At 48.5% G+C, this 15,132-nt stretch overlaps 2 protein-coding genes across 9 annotated transcripts in view; one reads left to right on the top strand and one right to left on the bottom strand.

Annotated features, from left to right (window-relative positions):
- The window catches only part of PARP12 (poly(ADP-ribose) polymerase family member 12), a 39,995-nt gene extending 37,996 nt beyond the window's left edge, over nucleotides 1–1,999 (top strand). For all 5 annotated transcript variants that reach the window (XM_081534281.1, XM_081534283.1, XM_081534280.1 and 2 more), the window contains exon 12: nucleotides 923–1,999. In XM_081534281.1, coding sequence (XP_081390407.1) covers nucleotides 923–1,248 — 326 coding nt within the window. In that variant the 3' untranslated portion in view covers nucleotides 1,249–1,999. The remainder of the gene's footprint in view (nucleotides 1–922) is intronic.
- A 3,415-nt stretch (nucleotides 2,000–5,414) lies between these two features.
- Nucleotides 5,415–15,132, bottom strand: part of TBXAS1 (thromboxane A synthase 1) — a 166,771-nt gene continuing 157,053 nt past the window's right edge. For all 4 annotated transcript variants that reach the window (XM_081533202.1, XM_081533205.1, XM_081533204.1 and 1 more), the window contains 4 exons: nucleotides 13,833–13,924; nucleotides 9,116–9,253; nucleotides 7,202–7,364; nucleotides 5,415–5,635 (listed from right to left, as the gene is read on the bottom strand). In XM_081533202.1, the coding sequence (XP_081389328.1) occupies nucleotides 5,561–5,635; nucleotides 7,202–7,364; nucleotides 9,116–9,253; nucleotides 13,833–13,924 (468 nt within the window). In that variant the 3' untranslated portion in view covers nucleotides 5,415–5,560. The remainder of the gene's footprint in view (nucleotides 5,636–7,201; nucleotides 7,365–9,115; nucleotides 9,254–13,832; nucleotides 13,925–15,132) is intronic.

The raw sequence follows: 15,132 nt of genomic DNA, 5'->3' as shown, positions 1-15,132 counted from the left end.
GGGGTGCGGAAAGGAGACAGGGCCACCTTCCCAGCCCCAAGTCAGGTCCCCACCTGCCCACGCTGTTACCTTAGAGTAAAAATCTGAATGCTCAGATACGCTCGGGTAAATATGTCATTCTTGCTATAATGTGTTACCTGGTTTCGTCTCTTAGTTATTTTTAAACTTTATTTGAAAATAATTTGTAACTCACAGGAAAGGTGCAAGAATAATATTTAAAAAACCCTCCCACGTAAATTTTACCAGTTCATCAGCTTCAACACTTCATATTGGATTTATCACCCCGTCTCTTTATTTCTGAACCGTTTGGGAGTAGGTGGCATGTATCATACCACTTTACCCTTAAACACCTCCTGAGAACAGGAACATGCTCCTCTCCTCTTCAGTGGTTGCTAAATTGGGAGAACCTCGTAGTGGTGTGATCTGTAGTCAGCAGCTTCTCAACCAGGTCTGTCCGTTAGCTTCAGTCTGCGTGCTGACGGCTGTGGGGTCAGGGTGTATGGGAACTGGTGGTAGGTTATAAATCTGAATGTGCAGGCAGCAGCTTCCAACTCAGATTCCCATCCGTGAATCTATGTATTGGGCCACGGGTGTCTGCAGCGTGTTCCGTGGGTGGGGTCTTGCTCTTTTTCCACACTAACCCTGGGAAGTCGGGCCGACAGCCTCATTTTATGGCTCAGGAAGCTGACATTCTGGGGGAGGGAGTCAGTAGTGAGGGGCCCAGAGACCTTTAGAGTGGAGTGACAGATCTTACTTGAAAGGAGTTTTCCATCTCAGAGTTTCATGATCCCTCTGAAGCCCTCCATGAGGAAGAAGTTGGAAAAACGTGAGCAGAGGGAGGGTAGAGGCTGTAGGTCTCTCCTTGTTGGCAGGAAGTGGGCACGCCTTTTCCAGCCACAGGCTGACCCTGGTGTCCTTGCAGGGAGCTACTTTGCCCGGGATGCCGCATACTCCCACCACTACAGCAAAACCGACACCAACACCCACACCATGTTCTTGGCTCGGGTGCTGGTGGGCGAGTTCGTCCGGGGCAACACCGCCTACGTCCGCCCCCCGATCAAGGAGGCCCAAGGCAACGTCCTGTATGACAGCTGCGTGAACAGCATGTCCGAACCCTCCATCTTTGTGATCTTCGAGAAGCACCAGGCCTACCCGGAGTACATCATCCATTACACCGCCTCCACCAAGCCCCCGGCCACCACCCCCACCTTCTTCTCCTTGGCTTCTTTCTTAAGTGGCCGGCAGTGAGCACCCCAATGGTTTTATGCCTTTCTGGCTTACTTGAAATAGCTGTTTAGGGAAAGTTTTTTTTTTAAAGAAACTTTTAATGAACTGTTCATTTAACATTGACTTCATGATGAAGTTATGAAGATTCTTAATCTTTGGCTGATGATAATATTTTCACTTTTAAATCACTTTTGGACTCGCCAGTAATGATGGTAGGCGAATCCATTATTGCTTTTTACTCGGGTGTTAAAGTTTTATTTTTTACTCTTTGTTGACTTTGCTGCAGATTGGCATCAGGCACAGGGTTTCCAGACACTATTTTATGGATTGGTTTTAATTTGCAACAATTTCTGTCTCTTCAGTAGTTTGACTTTTTAAGGTCTTTGTGGCACCTGGATTTGTTTTATCAGAATGACACAGTAGCCATTGGCACAGGAAGTCCTGGGTTGTGGGCCTGGCAGGGCACAGTCATCGTGTCCATTGCGGTGTGTCTAATCCGGGCAGCATTTCTGCTGCTTCTCCTGGGCTTCTGGCCTTGAAATTGGCCCATGTTAGACCAGTGGCTACTGTGTGGTGTCACTGAGTCCCTGTTGGTTTCCCATAGTCGTGGCAGGAATGAATGGCTCCCCCAGGACCTGGCCTGGCCTGTGAATGCCCGTCCCTGCCTCTGCACAGAGCACCCTCTGAATAAGGGTTTTGTGTCCCCATGAGATCTGAGTACCTGTGCTGCAGTGTCACAGCAGCGTCCGGGAATAAAAAAATATTTATCTGACATGGGTGGCAGCTGTGGCTCATTCTTCAGTGTCTGTTTATTGAGCTCCTGTGGGGTAAGTCACTTTTCTGGGTGTCAGGATAAAACAGAGCCCCTGTTTCTGGCCTTGAGGAGGGCTATGCATGGTTTTATCATGAAGGTGATGAAGCTGAAGCGTCACGGCTCCTCATTTACTGGGGCTCCTACAGCCCTCTGGGGGAACCACTGCTACCTGGCTGCATGATGGTACATTTTGGTTAAATTTGAAAGTTACATATTTGTTTCTTTTTCTTTCCCTCAACTCAGATTTCAAGCCCCACAAAACCCAGATCCACTATTGTGCACTATGTTCTGGACATGCAGGGGGTGGCGTGTTCTGTGTCTCCTCCACATACAGCAGTTGGTAGGGTCTCTGACTAGGGGTGGAGGGGCTGGCAGGATGGCTCCACCTCTTGAGGCCCTCCACCCCCTCCTGGGTGGCTGTGCCCGCTGGCCTCGGTTCAGTCCTCAGCAAGGTGTCTTCCCTTCCCCTGCACCCTTCCTTTCCATCCCCCAGCCTCCTGATACCGTGTGTCCAGTTTCCACACGATGCCTCTGCCTGCGCTTCTCAGGTCTGAGACTGCTGGGAGCTGAGTGGTGGGAAGCAGCAGGAGTGGCTTCCTTGAGGGTATGGGTGAGAGGAACAGCAGGAGGTGGTCAGATGCTCCAGGAAAGTCAAGTGAGCTGTGGAGTCTGCCAAGGCCTCTGTCCTTGCTGACCTTTGAATAAGCACATTGGCACCTACCTGAACTGGACATTCAGGAAAGGTCGGATCCATGAAGCTGGATTGTGGGTGGAAGTGGAGGGCAGCTGTTCCTGTGGGCATGGAGGGGAGTGGGCATTGTGATGGGAAGAAGTCAAAAAGACCTCAGAATTCCCGTGCAAAGAGGTAGTGAGATGCAGAGCGCGCGTGTGTGTGTGTGTGTAAGAGAGATTGACAACAAATAGTTGTGAGGCTGATCTCTTATATTCTAAGAGGCCAGACAGAGAAGGTGACTCTGCAGGGGGGGCACTTTGGGGGAAGCATGAGGTGCTGGGGGCGGGAGGCAGGGAGAACAAACAGCAGAAGCCGCAGTCACCGCGGAGAACACGGGGAGGCCCTCCTGCAACAGCCTGTGCTTCCTACTGGAGAGTCAGCCTCGGTACCACATCCTTGCAGATTCCTGCTCTGTTACCTATACAACATCATCCCTGTGATGCTGCTCAGATGTTGCATAGAGGAAGGGGCTGTGATCTAGGTCAACGTCCTTGTTTTATACATGAGGAAATGGCACAGAGGTGAAAAGACCACATGGCTGCTGGCGGCAGATCTGAGATTCAGTTTGCAAGTTGTTTGTTACATTTGAACTTCTCAGCAACACAATAATTACTTTTAATAAATTCAGCTCTGTATTTTGATTCTTTAATCAAAATTAGGGGGGGACCTCCCTGGTGGTACAGTGATTAGGAATCTGCCTGCCAGTGCAGGGGACACGAGTTTGATCCCTGATCCAGGAAGATCCACGTGCCTCTGAGTAACTAAGCCCTCATGTCATAACTTCTGAGCCTGTGCTCTGCAACAAGAGAAGCCACCACAATGAGAAGTCCATATGCTGCAATGAAGAGTAATTGCCCACTCACTGCAACTAGAGAAAGCCCACAGCGCACACAGCAACAAAGACAGCATAGCCAGAAAAAGAAAAATTAGAATGTTCTTGTTAAAATTTTTATTGGAGTGTAGTTGCAGAGGAATCAAGAGATCAAATTGCTAACATCCGTTAGATCACAGAAAAAGCAAGCGAATTCCAGAAGAGCATCTACTTCTGCTTCATTGACTACACTAAAGCCTTTGACTGTGTGGATCGAAACAAACTGGATAATTCTTAAAGAGATGGGACTACCAGACCACTTTACCTGCCTCTTGAGAAACCTGTATGCAGGTCAGGAAACAACAGTTAGAACTGGACATGGAACAACGGAATGGTTCCAAATTGGGAAAGGAGTATGTCAAGGCTATATATTGTTTCCCTACTTATTTAACTTATATGTAGAGTACATCACGTGAAATGCTGGGCTGCACGAATCACAAGCTGGAATCAAGATTGCTGGGAGAAATATCAATAACCTCATGTATGCAGATGACACAACCCTTATGGCAGAAAGCAAAGAGGAATTAAAGAGCCTCTTAATGCAGGTGAAAGAAGAGAGTGAAAAACCTGGCTTAAAACTCAACATTCAAAAAACTAAGATAATGGCATCCAGTCCCATCACTTCATGGCATAGATGGGGAAACAATGGTAAGAAACAGTGACAGACTCTATTTTGGGGGGCTCCAAAATCACTGCAGATGGTGACTGCAGCCACGAAATTAAAAGATGCTTGCTCCTTGGAAGAAAAGCTATGACAAACCTAGACAGCATATTAAAAAGCAGAGACATGACTTTGCCAACAAAGGTCTGTATAGTCAAAGCTATGGTTTTTCCAGTGGTCATGTATGGATGTGAGAGTTGGACCATAAAGAAAGCTAAGCACTGAATAATTGATGCTTTTGAACTGTGATGTTGGAGGAGACTCTTGAGAATCCCTTGGACTGCAAGGAGATCAAACCAGTCCAGCCTAAAGGAAATCAGTCCTGAATATTCATTGGAAGGTATGATGCTGAAGCTCCAATACTTTGGCCCCCTGATGCGAAGAGCTGATTCATTGGAAAAGACCCTGATGCTGGGAAAGATTGAAGGCAGGAGGAGAAGGGGATGACAGAGGATGAGATGGTTGGATGGCATCACTGACTCAATGGACATGAGTGAGCAAGCTCCAGGAGATGGTGAAGGACAGGGAAGCCTGGCGTGCTGCAGTCCATGGGGTCGCAAAGAGTCAGACATGACTGAGCGACTGAACAACAGGAGTTGCTTTACAGTGTTGTGTTAGTTTCTACTGTACAGCAAAATTAATCAGTTATATGTTTACATATAACCTCTCCCTTTTGAAAGTCCTTCCCATTCAGGTCACCACAGAGCATTAGGATGTTCTTTAAAAGGAAAAGTACATTTTGGCCTCTTATCACTTTTCTGTGCATTGAAACTTAGAAAGTTGGTAATACTCTACCTAGGAAAATCAAAGCATAATAAAGCTTTTGAACCACTTTTAAAGTTGAGCTTCTGGTGAACATGATTCTCTTAAGAAAAACATCACAATGCACCAGACACTGAAAAGACCCCCATACTTGGGCCATCAGGGCCACTTACTTGAGCATCTGTGTGTCCCCTACCCTATAGATGTCTTCCATCCTGAGGCCAGAACTTCTTCCAAAACCCCAAGTTCTCAGTCATTTTGTCCAAATCATGTTTTAACTCATTTAGCACCAGTCCTTTATTGAGAGGAGGATCTGTTCTTCAAACACCATTAGCAAAGTCAAAACTAAGTGCTACACACATTTATTAAGCATTTAGGAAATGTTACATAAATGGCCACTTTTATATTCATAGGCCAGGCATGCTTTCAACTGCTTTGGTGATGTTTTAACAAAAATCCACATGATGATTTTCTTCGGATAAGAGGGTGGTGTCAGCGGGAGACGATTCTGATGTAGACACCATTTTTTGGACCTAGGGCAGATTTGGATTCTAGCTGCAGTGGTACCTAAAATAGAGGAAATTAAGATATTTGTCAGAATTAACCCTATCGATGAGAAAGTTCCCTGGGAACGGGCCTGAAGCAGGTTGTGGGAATTGGGCTGAAGGCTGAGGGAGGGCAGGGCTGAGAGTGAGCAAAGTGGCCTCCCTAGGGGGAACCTGAGAAGCCACAGAGTCGTGTCTTGGGCCTGGTGTTGGACAAGGAGTCACCCCTTTCCTATGTTAATAACCTCCCACAGAGGAAAGTGAAAGTGAAAGTCTCTCAGTGATGTCTGACTCATTGCAACCCATGGACTGTAGCCTGCCAGGCTCCTCTGTCCATGGAATTATCCAGGCCAGAATACTGGAGTGGGTAGCCATTCCCTTCTCCAGGGGATCTTCCCAACCTAGGGATTGAACCTAGATCTCACACCTTGCAGGCGAATTCTTTACCAACTGAGCTGCCAGGGAGGTCCCAAAATACTGAAGTGGGTAGCCTATCCCTTCTCCAGCGGATCTTCCCAACCCAGGAATCAAACTGGGGTCTCCTGTATTGCAGGTGGATTTTTTACCAGCTGAGCTACTAGGGAATCTCACAGAGGAGGGGTCCCCCAGTTATCCTAACAAGCGTGCGTAAGGTAGGGGCAGTGCAATGCAGATGAAAAAATAGAGGTTCAGAGAGGCCACTCGACCTGCCCAAGGGCACAGACTGCAAAGTGGTGAACGAAACCTCAGACCTTTATCTCCTATCTCTCACCCTGGGGCCCAGCCAGAAACTGAGTAGGACCCCCTCTCCCTTTCTCAGGGGCTTGGGGAGAGCTCCCTGCTGAAAGTCCACTGCCATTCAGAAGGCTTTCCTTATGTCCAACTTGGGCAGATAAATGGTGGGCTGGAGATTAGGAAGAAAAGCCACAGAATTACTCAAGAAGCAGGGTATCCTCTACAGCTGCGTATGAAAGGACTGTTCGGTGGCTACTGTGGAACCTCCAAGGAGAGAAGTGCCACCAGGCCTTAGTGCTGGGGGCAGGCAGGCTTTCTGATCAATGTCTTTGAGTCCTGATGGGAGACCACTTATAGGCTCAAGAAACAAGATGATCTAGACTTGTCGTATCCCCTGTGGCAGCCACTAGTGAAAGTGGGTGCTGGGTGCTTGAAGTGTGGTTAGTGCAAATGAGGGGCTGAATTTTTAATTGTATTGATTTATTACCAACAGTAATAGTGTAGCTAGTGGCTATATATAATACCAGACAGTACAGGTACAGGCACACTTGAAACAGGACTTCAAAAAAAGTAGCCATCTGCTGTGGCTGGCAAAGTCGTCAGGGAGGGCTTCCTGGAGGAACTGACGCCTGGGGTGGGGCTAGGAATGGGAGACGCCCTGTGAGCAGGACTTCTCAGGGCCACGTTGGGGTCCGAGGGAACACCAATTTGGATTTGGAGGATGGGATTAGACTGGGGGTAGGAAAAGGGGAGGGATGGCATTCCGGAAAGGGAAGTGGCCTGAGCAGGCAGGAGGTGTGGGTGGAAGGCTCTTGGAGTGGGAAGTTGGGATGCAGTGGGCACCCCTGCACTCGGAGCAGCGGACAGGGCTCACCTGCGTCTCGGGACAGGCTTCAAACCGGAACTTGCGCAGGACGTGGAGCAGCGTCAGCTTGAGCTCCAGGAGCCCCAGCCGCACCCCGAGGCAGCTCCGAGGGCCTGCCCCGAACGGCAGGTACGTGTAGGGCCGCCGGCGCTGCTGCGCCTCAGCCGTGAACCTGCAGGGCGGCATGGTCAGGGTGGGCCTGGAACACCGCCACCCTTCACAGGGCTTCACGCACTTACCAGGCAGGTGGGGCCTCCATCACCCCACCCTGCCGCGCCCAGCTCCCCGTGCCCCACCCCCCCAGGGTCTGCAGGATCATTTTCTGCTGGACCCGTCAGTCCCCAAGGCTCTGGAGCAGGTGGCCACCCGTCCACACGCTTCAGTCTGGGCTCCCCTCACCCGTCCTGCCAAGACCTCCAGGCACTGTTGAATTCAAAGAATCACCGGGAACATCAACTTTGCCCTCTCTGCCTCTCCTTATGAATTCACTGCGTGGTTAATGGGCCCGCAGACTCACTAGAATCCGGGATGAAAGTCTCCAAGAAACCACAAGCCTAGCTTCACCTGTGGCTCCAGTTTCCCCAGCAGCCAGAGGGTGACCCTGGCTGGCCGGCATCCACTTCCTAAGCAGAGTCCCTGGGCACCAGCCCCCTCTGATGGCTGTGTCCTACCAGTTTGTCTCTTGATGCCATGATGGAAGCTGTCTCCCTGCCCACATTTGCCTTTCTGGGTCAAGAATGCAACTTGAACCTCTGGGGGTTGCAGTATTTGACTCACGGGAAGCTCTTCTTCAGCTCCAAATGACAACATTTGCCACACGTGTTCCGTGACAGTAACGCTAGGTGACAACCAATATTTTGTAATAGTAGCCAGCCTCTGGACTTCATGGGCCCAAGAAGCCCTTGACCCACCTTTCATGTTAAGGCACTTTTTGTTTTCAAGTGAAGTCACTCAGTTGTGTCCGACTCCTTGAGACCCCATGGACTCCTTCGTCCATGGAATTCTCCAGGCAAGGATACTGGAGTGGACTGCCGTTTCCTTCTCCAGGGGATCTTTCCGACCCAGGGATTGAACTCTGGTCTCCCGCACTGTGGGCGGGACTCTCTACTGCCTGAGCCACCAGGGAAGCCCTTTTTGCTTCAAGGCCATTTGTTTTCAAAGGTGATGCTATAAACCCTGCAGCTGCTGTTTATGTGTCTGGATCTCTACCGTAATTCCAGGAGCTGCTGAACAGCACAGTGTTACTTATCTGGGTCCCACTGCCCATGGTTTCCCAGGGAGCGGGGTTGTAGAGTCAGGGCTGCATTAACAGGAAGATGGAGCCACTAACGGTGGAAACACAGCTGCCAGCTGGCCAGCCCCCTACTTGCCAGATCAACCAGGAAACGGCATGCATCTACTCTCATGAGGAGGAAGTGAGGATGCCTGCTTAGACATTTTAAATTGGGAGTCTGGAAATGAAATTTAGACAATGGACCAAATCCATGCGGGGGACAGGCATTCAGGTCTACCATGTTAGCATAGCCAGGCCTCATGAGTTCCTGGAGAAATTGTTGATACTCTTGTTTTGAAACAGGCATTGATTTTTTAAAAAAGGAAGTGATATCCTGCTACGTCTAAATGCGTTTCTGAAAGGTGTCCTGTTTCTTGGTGTGAACAAACAGTGGACACCCATCTGAAAGTGCCTTGTTACTTGAACACAATGCTGTGGAGATGGCTAAACCTCTGGATTGTGTTTTGGTCTCTTCAAAAATGGTACACTAAATTCTTTTAGAAATTATGCCTCAAAAACCTCTCTGATTGCCACAACTTTTGACTTTGGGGGGACTTCACTATGTCCCATGTGTTCTATGTCTCCTGGCAGCTGCCTGCAATCCTCACACTCATTCCCCCCACAAGCCCTTTTGAAGGGGCAGTACTCACCTCTCAGGGTCGAAGTTCTCGGGGTTCGGCCAGTGCTTGGGGTTGTAGTGCAGGGCGCCCACGGCCGTCTCCAGCACGGCGCCTGCGGGGATGCGCTGGCCCAGCACCTCGCAGTCCTGTGCTGCCACCCGTGTGAACCTGCGGGGACACACAGGTCACCCCCGCCTTGAGGCAGAGCAGAGACGAGATGGAGAGCCTTGGGGGCGGCCGTGCTGGGGCCCAGGTCTGCAGTGTGGGAGGGGGCTGGCAGATGGGAGGTCCAGCCTTCTTCATGGGGTGACCCAGACAGGGGCCAACCCTCACCCCAACCCCACCCTAGCTTTGGCTATTAACCTGGGGGTCTCTAGGTTCATCCATCCCTTCCTTCAGCCTGAAGAACCTGTCTTACGCCTGGTGTTGGGGTGCATGAGAGCCTTGGGATTGGAAGCCGTGCAGGGATCATCCCCCGGCCACCATGCCTTCTTCTTCCCATTCCCGTCGGGTCCACACCCTTGCTTTACCTACAGGAAATTTGGGTTTGCACATCTGTTCCCCTTCATTGTCTGTGTGGCTATGGAGAACTTCTACTAGAGAGGAAAGCATCTTGATCAGATTGTTTCTTTTACCGAATGACAATGGCTTAATACCATTTATGTCTTATTTGAAAAGGCTAGACTATATGTGTCAGCTTATGAACATAATGTTTACGGAAGAATACCTAAACTTCTACCATGACCTCCTCTAAGGGGTGGTGCTGGGGCAGAGGATGGTGGGAGACCGGGCAGGCCGACTTTTTCTTTGGATCCTTCTGTATTTCTTTGTTCTTTTTTTTAAGTATATGCAATTTTATTTTGGTAATATGAATAATTATTTAAAAATTAAAAATAATTTATGTTGGCTTTTACTTCAGGTTGCAGAACTAGGTTTCCCTAAATATCTCAGAAGAGATAAAGTTATTACACAGATCACTGTTGTACCCCGTTCCTGCTTACAAAAGAAATTAAGAGTAACTCGGGCTCCTCGCTGCATTTGCCACTCTGTTATGAGCCTTCACTATCTCAGGAACGTGAAAGGTCAGGGCTGTGAGACTCCCATTCAGAGCCTAAGCAACGAACGCAATTATCGTGTGCTTGAAACTGGTCACAAAACACTCCTGCTCTAATCAGAGCAGGCGGGGGCTCCAATATGTGTACCTCAGTCCTGCTGGAGCAGATAAGGATATACCCTAACCTCCTTCCTTTTCAGTTACCAGAAATAGCTTGGACGTAGAGGCAAGACCCCCTAAAAGCCAGAAAACGGGGCCTTCCCTTCTGAACATCATCGGGCCTCCTATCTGGCTAGACTAGGCTGCATTTTTGTTTGTTTGTTCAGTTGCTAGGTCATGTCCAACTCTGCGACCCCAAGAACTGGAGCACGCCAGGCTTCCCTGTCCTTTGCTGTCTCCTGGAGTTTGCTCAAACTCATGTCCATTGAGTCGGTGATGCCATCCAACCATCTCATCCTCTGTTGCCCCCTTCTCCTCCTGCCCTCAATCTTTGCCAGCATCAGGGTCTTTTCCAATGAGTCGACTCTTCGCATCAGGTGGCCAAAATATTGGCGCTGCATACCAGGCCAGAATCTGCTGTATTACACTGCATAGATTCCTGGATTGACATTAATAATTCTTCAAAGAGAATTGTTACATTTTCCACAAAGGCAATTTTGAGGGTTTTTTTTAGGAATCAGGGTATCATTCAAATGTGTCAGTGCTTGGGAAAAGTCAAGCGTTTTTCTGAGGTGAAAATAATAAAGTAAAATAAAATTAAGAAGCAAAATTCTATGTTCACCCCCAAATCCTATGCCTGGGCTAAAGCAAATGAGCCTCTTGTCTGCCTCTCTCACTTCTGTTGTTTGATGACAGAAGCCAACAGAGTGATCGGGTTTAAACCACCAGTGGAATAGGTCAGGAGGAAGGGAGACCATGGCTTGCCTGAGACTGGAGCCGGACCAGGTGCGCGCCATTCAACCCAAATGCTTCTTGCTCTTTGTTTCATGCCTCACACGACACCCTGCCGGCAGGGGTACCGTGTTTCCACGTCTGCTATCTCACTGACTCTCCCAACACTTCCGGAGCAGGCAGAGCAGGTCTCATGTGCCCCCTAAAGGCACAGGGAACAGAAGCCCAGAACAGCCCGGAACTTACCCAGGATCACACAATAAACTAACGGCAGGGCAGAGAGTGTCTTGACTTTCCGTCTAGACTGGCTCTGTCGTTAGGGAACCCTGGATCTATTTTTTGTTACATGGTGGGAATTTTAACAAATCCATCCAGATACTCTGGGTTCTGTCCTGCCCTCAGGTGAGATCCCAGGATCCTGGTTCCCCAGAACAATGCCTTCACTGACTTCCTTTTACACTTTCCTGCTTATAAAGGATCAGGAGGAGAATTGCCTGCAGAATTTTAGTGCTGAAGAGACTGTGGACTTTGCCGCTCAACATGTCATCTATGCAAGGTCTCATGTGATGAATGCTTGATTGACTTTAGATTCAGGAAATGATATGTCTTTGATCAATTTCTACACTTTCCTCCCAATAGAGAACAGGACGGTTCAACTCAATCAGTTTTCCTCTCTCCTGGGAGCCTCAGCCACCAAGCCTGACCCCAGTTGTCACCATCTCTGGGGTCCCATCAAGGATTCTTTCCTTTGAACAGTCTTTGATCTGTTATATCACTGAATGTCTTACTTTGAATTTCATGTGTATAGCAGCTGCCCACAGTTTCCTTGGAAGGAAGTTGGGATAAATCATTAAAAAACAAAACCAAAAAACAGACTGGATGACAGTTTGCTCTGAGGCTCCCAAGGAACTCAGGTAAGGCCTGTAAAATCGGGTCTTTTTTTTGGCCACATAGCATGCAGAATGTTAGTTTCCCAACAAGGGATTGAACCTGTGCCCCCTGCAGTGGAATTGCAGTGTCTTAACTACCGGAACACCAGGGAAGTCCCAGGACCAGGTCTTAATATTGGCGTCAGGAGAGCAACGAGGCGAGCCCTGCCGTTCCTGTCTGCTCCTGGGCCGGGAGACTGGGACCACATGTGCTTGAGAAGGATGTGATTTGACTCACACCCCAGGAATTCTCTCTTGGCTCTGGGTCTGAACGTTTTGGACAATATCTACAATCACACTCGCTAGGATATTTTCGGTTTGGAATATAATTTTGAGATACCTTCACATCATCCACATTTTCTCTTTTTAAAATGGCAAAAGTTACCTCCATATGGTTTATGTGGTACAATGCTTCCTAGAGATGCAGAGTAGAATTTATAAGTTACATGCTTTGGGTTGCCTCTGTTCCTAGAGCCTGAGCTCTGGCAACGTTTCACTCTCTGAGTGTCTGGAGACCCAAGTTAAGAGGCTGTGCTCCATGGGCCGCCTCTGAAACCCAGGGTAGTCCTCAGATCCATTCAGCTTGTCTTCATGGATGAAGCTTGCTTTAATTGTTGCTACACAACAACCTGCACGTACTGTAAGGATCAGGCAGCTTCAACAGTAAGATGTTTGCCCAAGTTGATTTTTTTCAGGAACTTGGAGACAGCTGTGTCTAGTTGGAGGTTGACCCAGTTAAGACTGGTTGAGACCACTGACTCTCCAACTGGGCATGCGCAAGTGGCTTCTTGCTGACCTTTTGACCCCAGAGGGCTTAAAACTCCATCTTCTGAACACGCTAAGGCCGCCATAGTCTGAACTTGCTTCCATGGGGACGCCTGTAGCTTCCTTGCACCTGCTTAGAACTACAATTGCCTCACTCTTTTCTCATCTCCAATCGTTAGCTTTCCCCACGCTCCCCAGCTGCCGCTTTATCCCATGAATACCTGGGCCACTTGCCGTGGGGGAGGCAGCTTGGAGATTTGTTCTGTCTCCACACTTGGCTGCCTTGTGAACGTGTCTGTTCTCTGCTGCCAACCTCAGCATCTCAGCGCTTGGCTTACTGTGCTTGGGGCGAATGAGCCTAGAATTTGGTAACATCTCATTTAGGGGGAATTTGAAAGAAGCGGAAGACCTGATTCCTGCTCTCAAGGCATTTACAGGTTGGTGTGACTGGATGCACATTGGTGAAATGTTGCAGGGCAGTTGAAAAGTGTCCAAAAATATAATATGAAGTAGAGTCAGTGTGTAGAGTGCTGTTGGGGGGAGAGAGCCAGTGGGGAACTAGTGAGGCTGGCTGAGTCAGACCTCCTGGAGCGCTGAGTCCTGGGTGGGAGCACTGAAGATGGGGTGCGGTGCGTATGGTTGGAGAGAATGAAGGAGCATCCCAGGCCTTAGATGCTCCCCTCTGGACTGTCAGCTCCAAAGGCAGATGCTTTATCTGTTTTGGCTGATTTCCCAGAGCGTGGCATAAAGTAGATACTTAATAAGTAGCTGGTGAATGAATGAACGAACAGGCCGGGGAAAGAGCAAAAGCCATCTGAGGCTGGGAGGCCAAAGAGATTGGCTTGGGTTGGGGAGGAAGGTCATGTTAAGAAAACAGCAATGACACTTTGAAAAGATAGTTAACACATAGGAATATAGGCCAGACATTTACTGCCATGGTGACTGTATGTCAGGCATGGTGTCCAGTGTCCCGCAGAGATAACCCCCAATACCCTGACCTTCCCCTCCAGGAGCTTGGGTCCAGCATTCTTCACAAAACAGGTGGTGACAGACTGAAGACCAACAAGGACCGCAAACAGTGATGTGGCACCCAGGGGTGCAGGCTTACCTGAAAGCCGGTGGGTACATCCTCAAGGTCTCTTTAATCACCATGTCTAAGTAGGGCAGACCTTCCTGGAGGCTGCAGTACTCAGCGGCCGGCTGATGGAGAGGTGGTGACAAAGGAGGAACGTGAGTTAGATCGAGTCACACAGCTTTCAATCTTTTCCACTAACTTTAGAGCCCAGTTTCAATGCTCACAAATGCTTACATGGAAACCCCACAAGGTGAAACATGATTCCATCCAAACGGCATTAGATTAGCACTCTGGAGAACAGTCTACATATTGTATTACACTGGTTCCATGGTGCTGCGCATTACTGAAGACCAGCAGGCCTGGGACTGCGGGCCCTCTGGGTGTCAGACGTGTGTTATAAAACAACAGTGGCGGCTGCCCTGATAGCAATTATTGAGAGCGGATGGTGTGGCAGGCCACATATTGTACACACTCCCTTATGATAAAAGAAACTTTTTCATATCAAGATATAGGGAAGTCATTCTGGCTTATAGAGGAGTTCACTTGAATTTTACGCTAACTAAAGTAGCCCCTTTGTGGCCTATCAAACATACACTGTACAACTGCTTCAATTATTGAAGAAACCAGTACATTGACTAGGAGTAAAGAATGTCTGTGTTAAAAATAAAGATTAAATGCCTTTCTTCCTGGGAAGCCAATGCTGGTTCTCCTTTGATGATAAGACCCCCTTCCCAGGTGCTAAGGCCATGTTGACTTGCTATGTATAAGCTGTTCTTTTTTTTTTTTTTGAAACCTTGAAGAAATGTAACCCTGACTTGTTTAATGTTCTTTGTTCTGATGAGATATAAAACTGGGCTGAAAACCCTAATTCTTCAGAGCAGTTTCTCAGAGGGAAACTGGGCTTCTGGACTAGTTAGGCTCAAATAATGCTCTTTTCTATTCTTATTAGTGATTTTTTATTGATTATTTTTGTTGACACTTACCCTCTAGCAAATCTCAGGGAGGTTGCTACAGGGTAGTAGTGGGCACGTCATAAAGTTAAAAGACAAACAGTAAAATAGCAAAACAAAAACAACTGCTGCATCTAGAAAGGATCAGTGGTAACAAAAACTTGAAAAGAAAGAAAGATAGCGCTAAGTCATGTCCGACTCTTGTGACCTATGGACTGTAGCCTGCTGGGCTCCTCTGTCCATGGGATTTTCCAAGCCAGAATATGGGAGTGGGTTGCCATTTCCTTCTCTAGGTGATCTTCCCGACCCAGGAATCGAACCCAGGTCTCCAGCATTGCAGGCAGGTAATTTACCAACTGAGCTACGTGGGAAGCCCCAAAATT

Source organism: Giraffa tippelskirchi, chromosome 10, assembly GCF_054371585.1.
Source record: "Giraffa tippelskirchi isolate mGirTip1 chromosome 10, T2T-mGirTip1v1.2.pri, whole genome shotgun sequence".
In the NCBI taxonomy this organism is placed as follows: Eukaryota; Metazoa; Chordata; class Mammalia; order Artiodactyla; family Giraffidae; genus Giraffa; species Giraffa tippelskirchi.
This window is presented reverse-complemented; position numbering and strand designations above follow the sequence as displayed.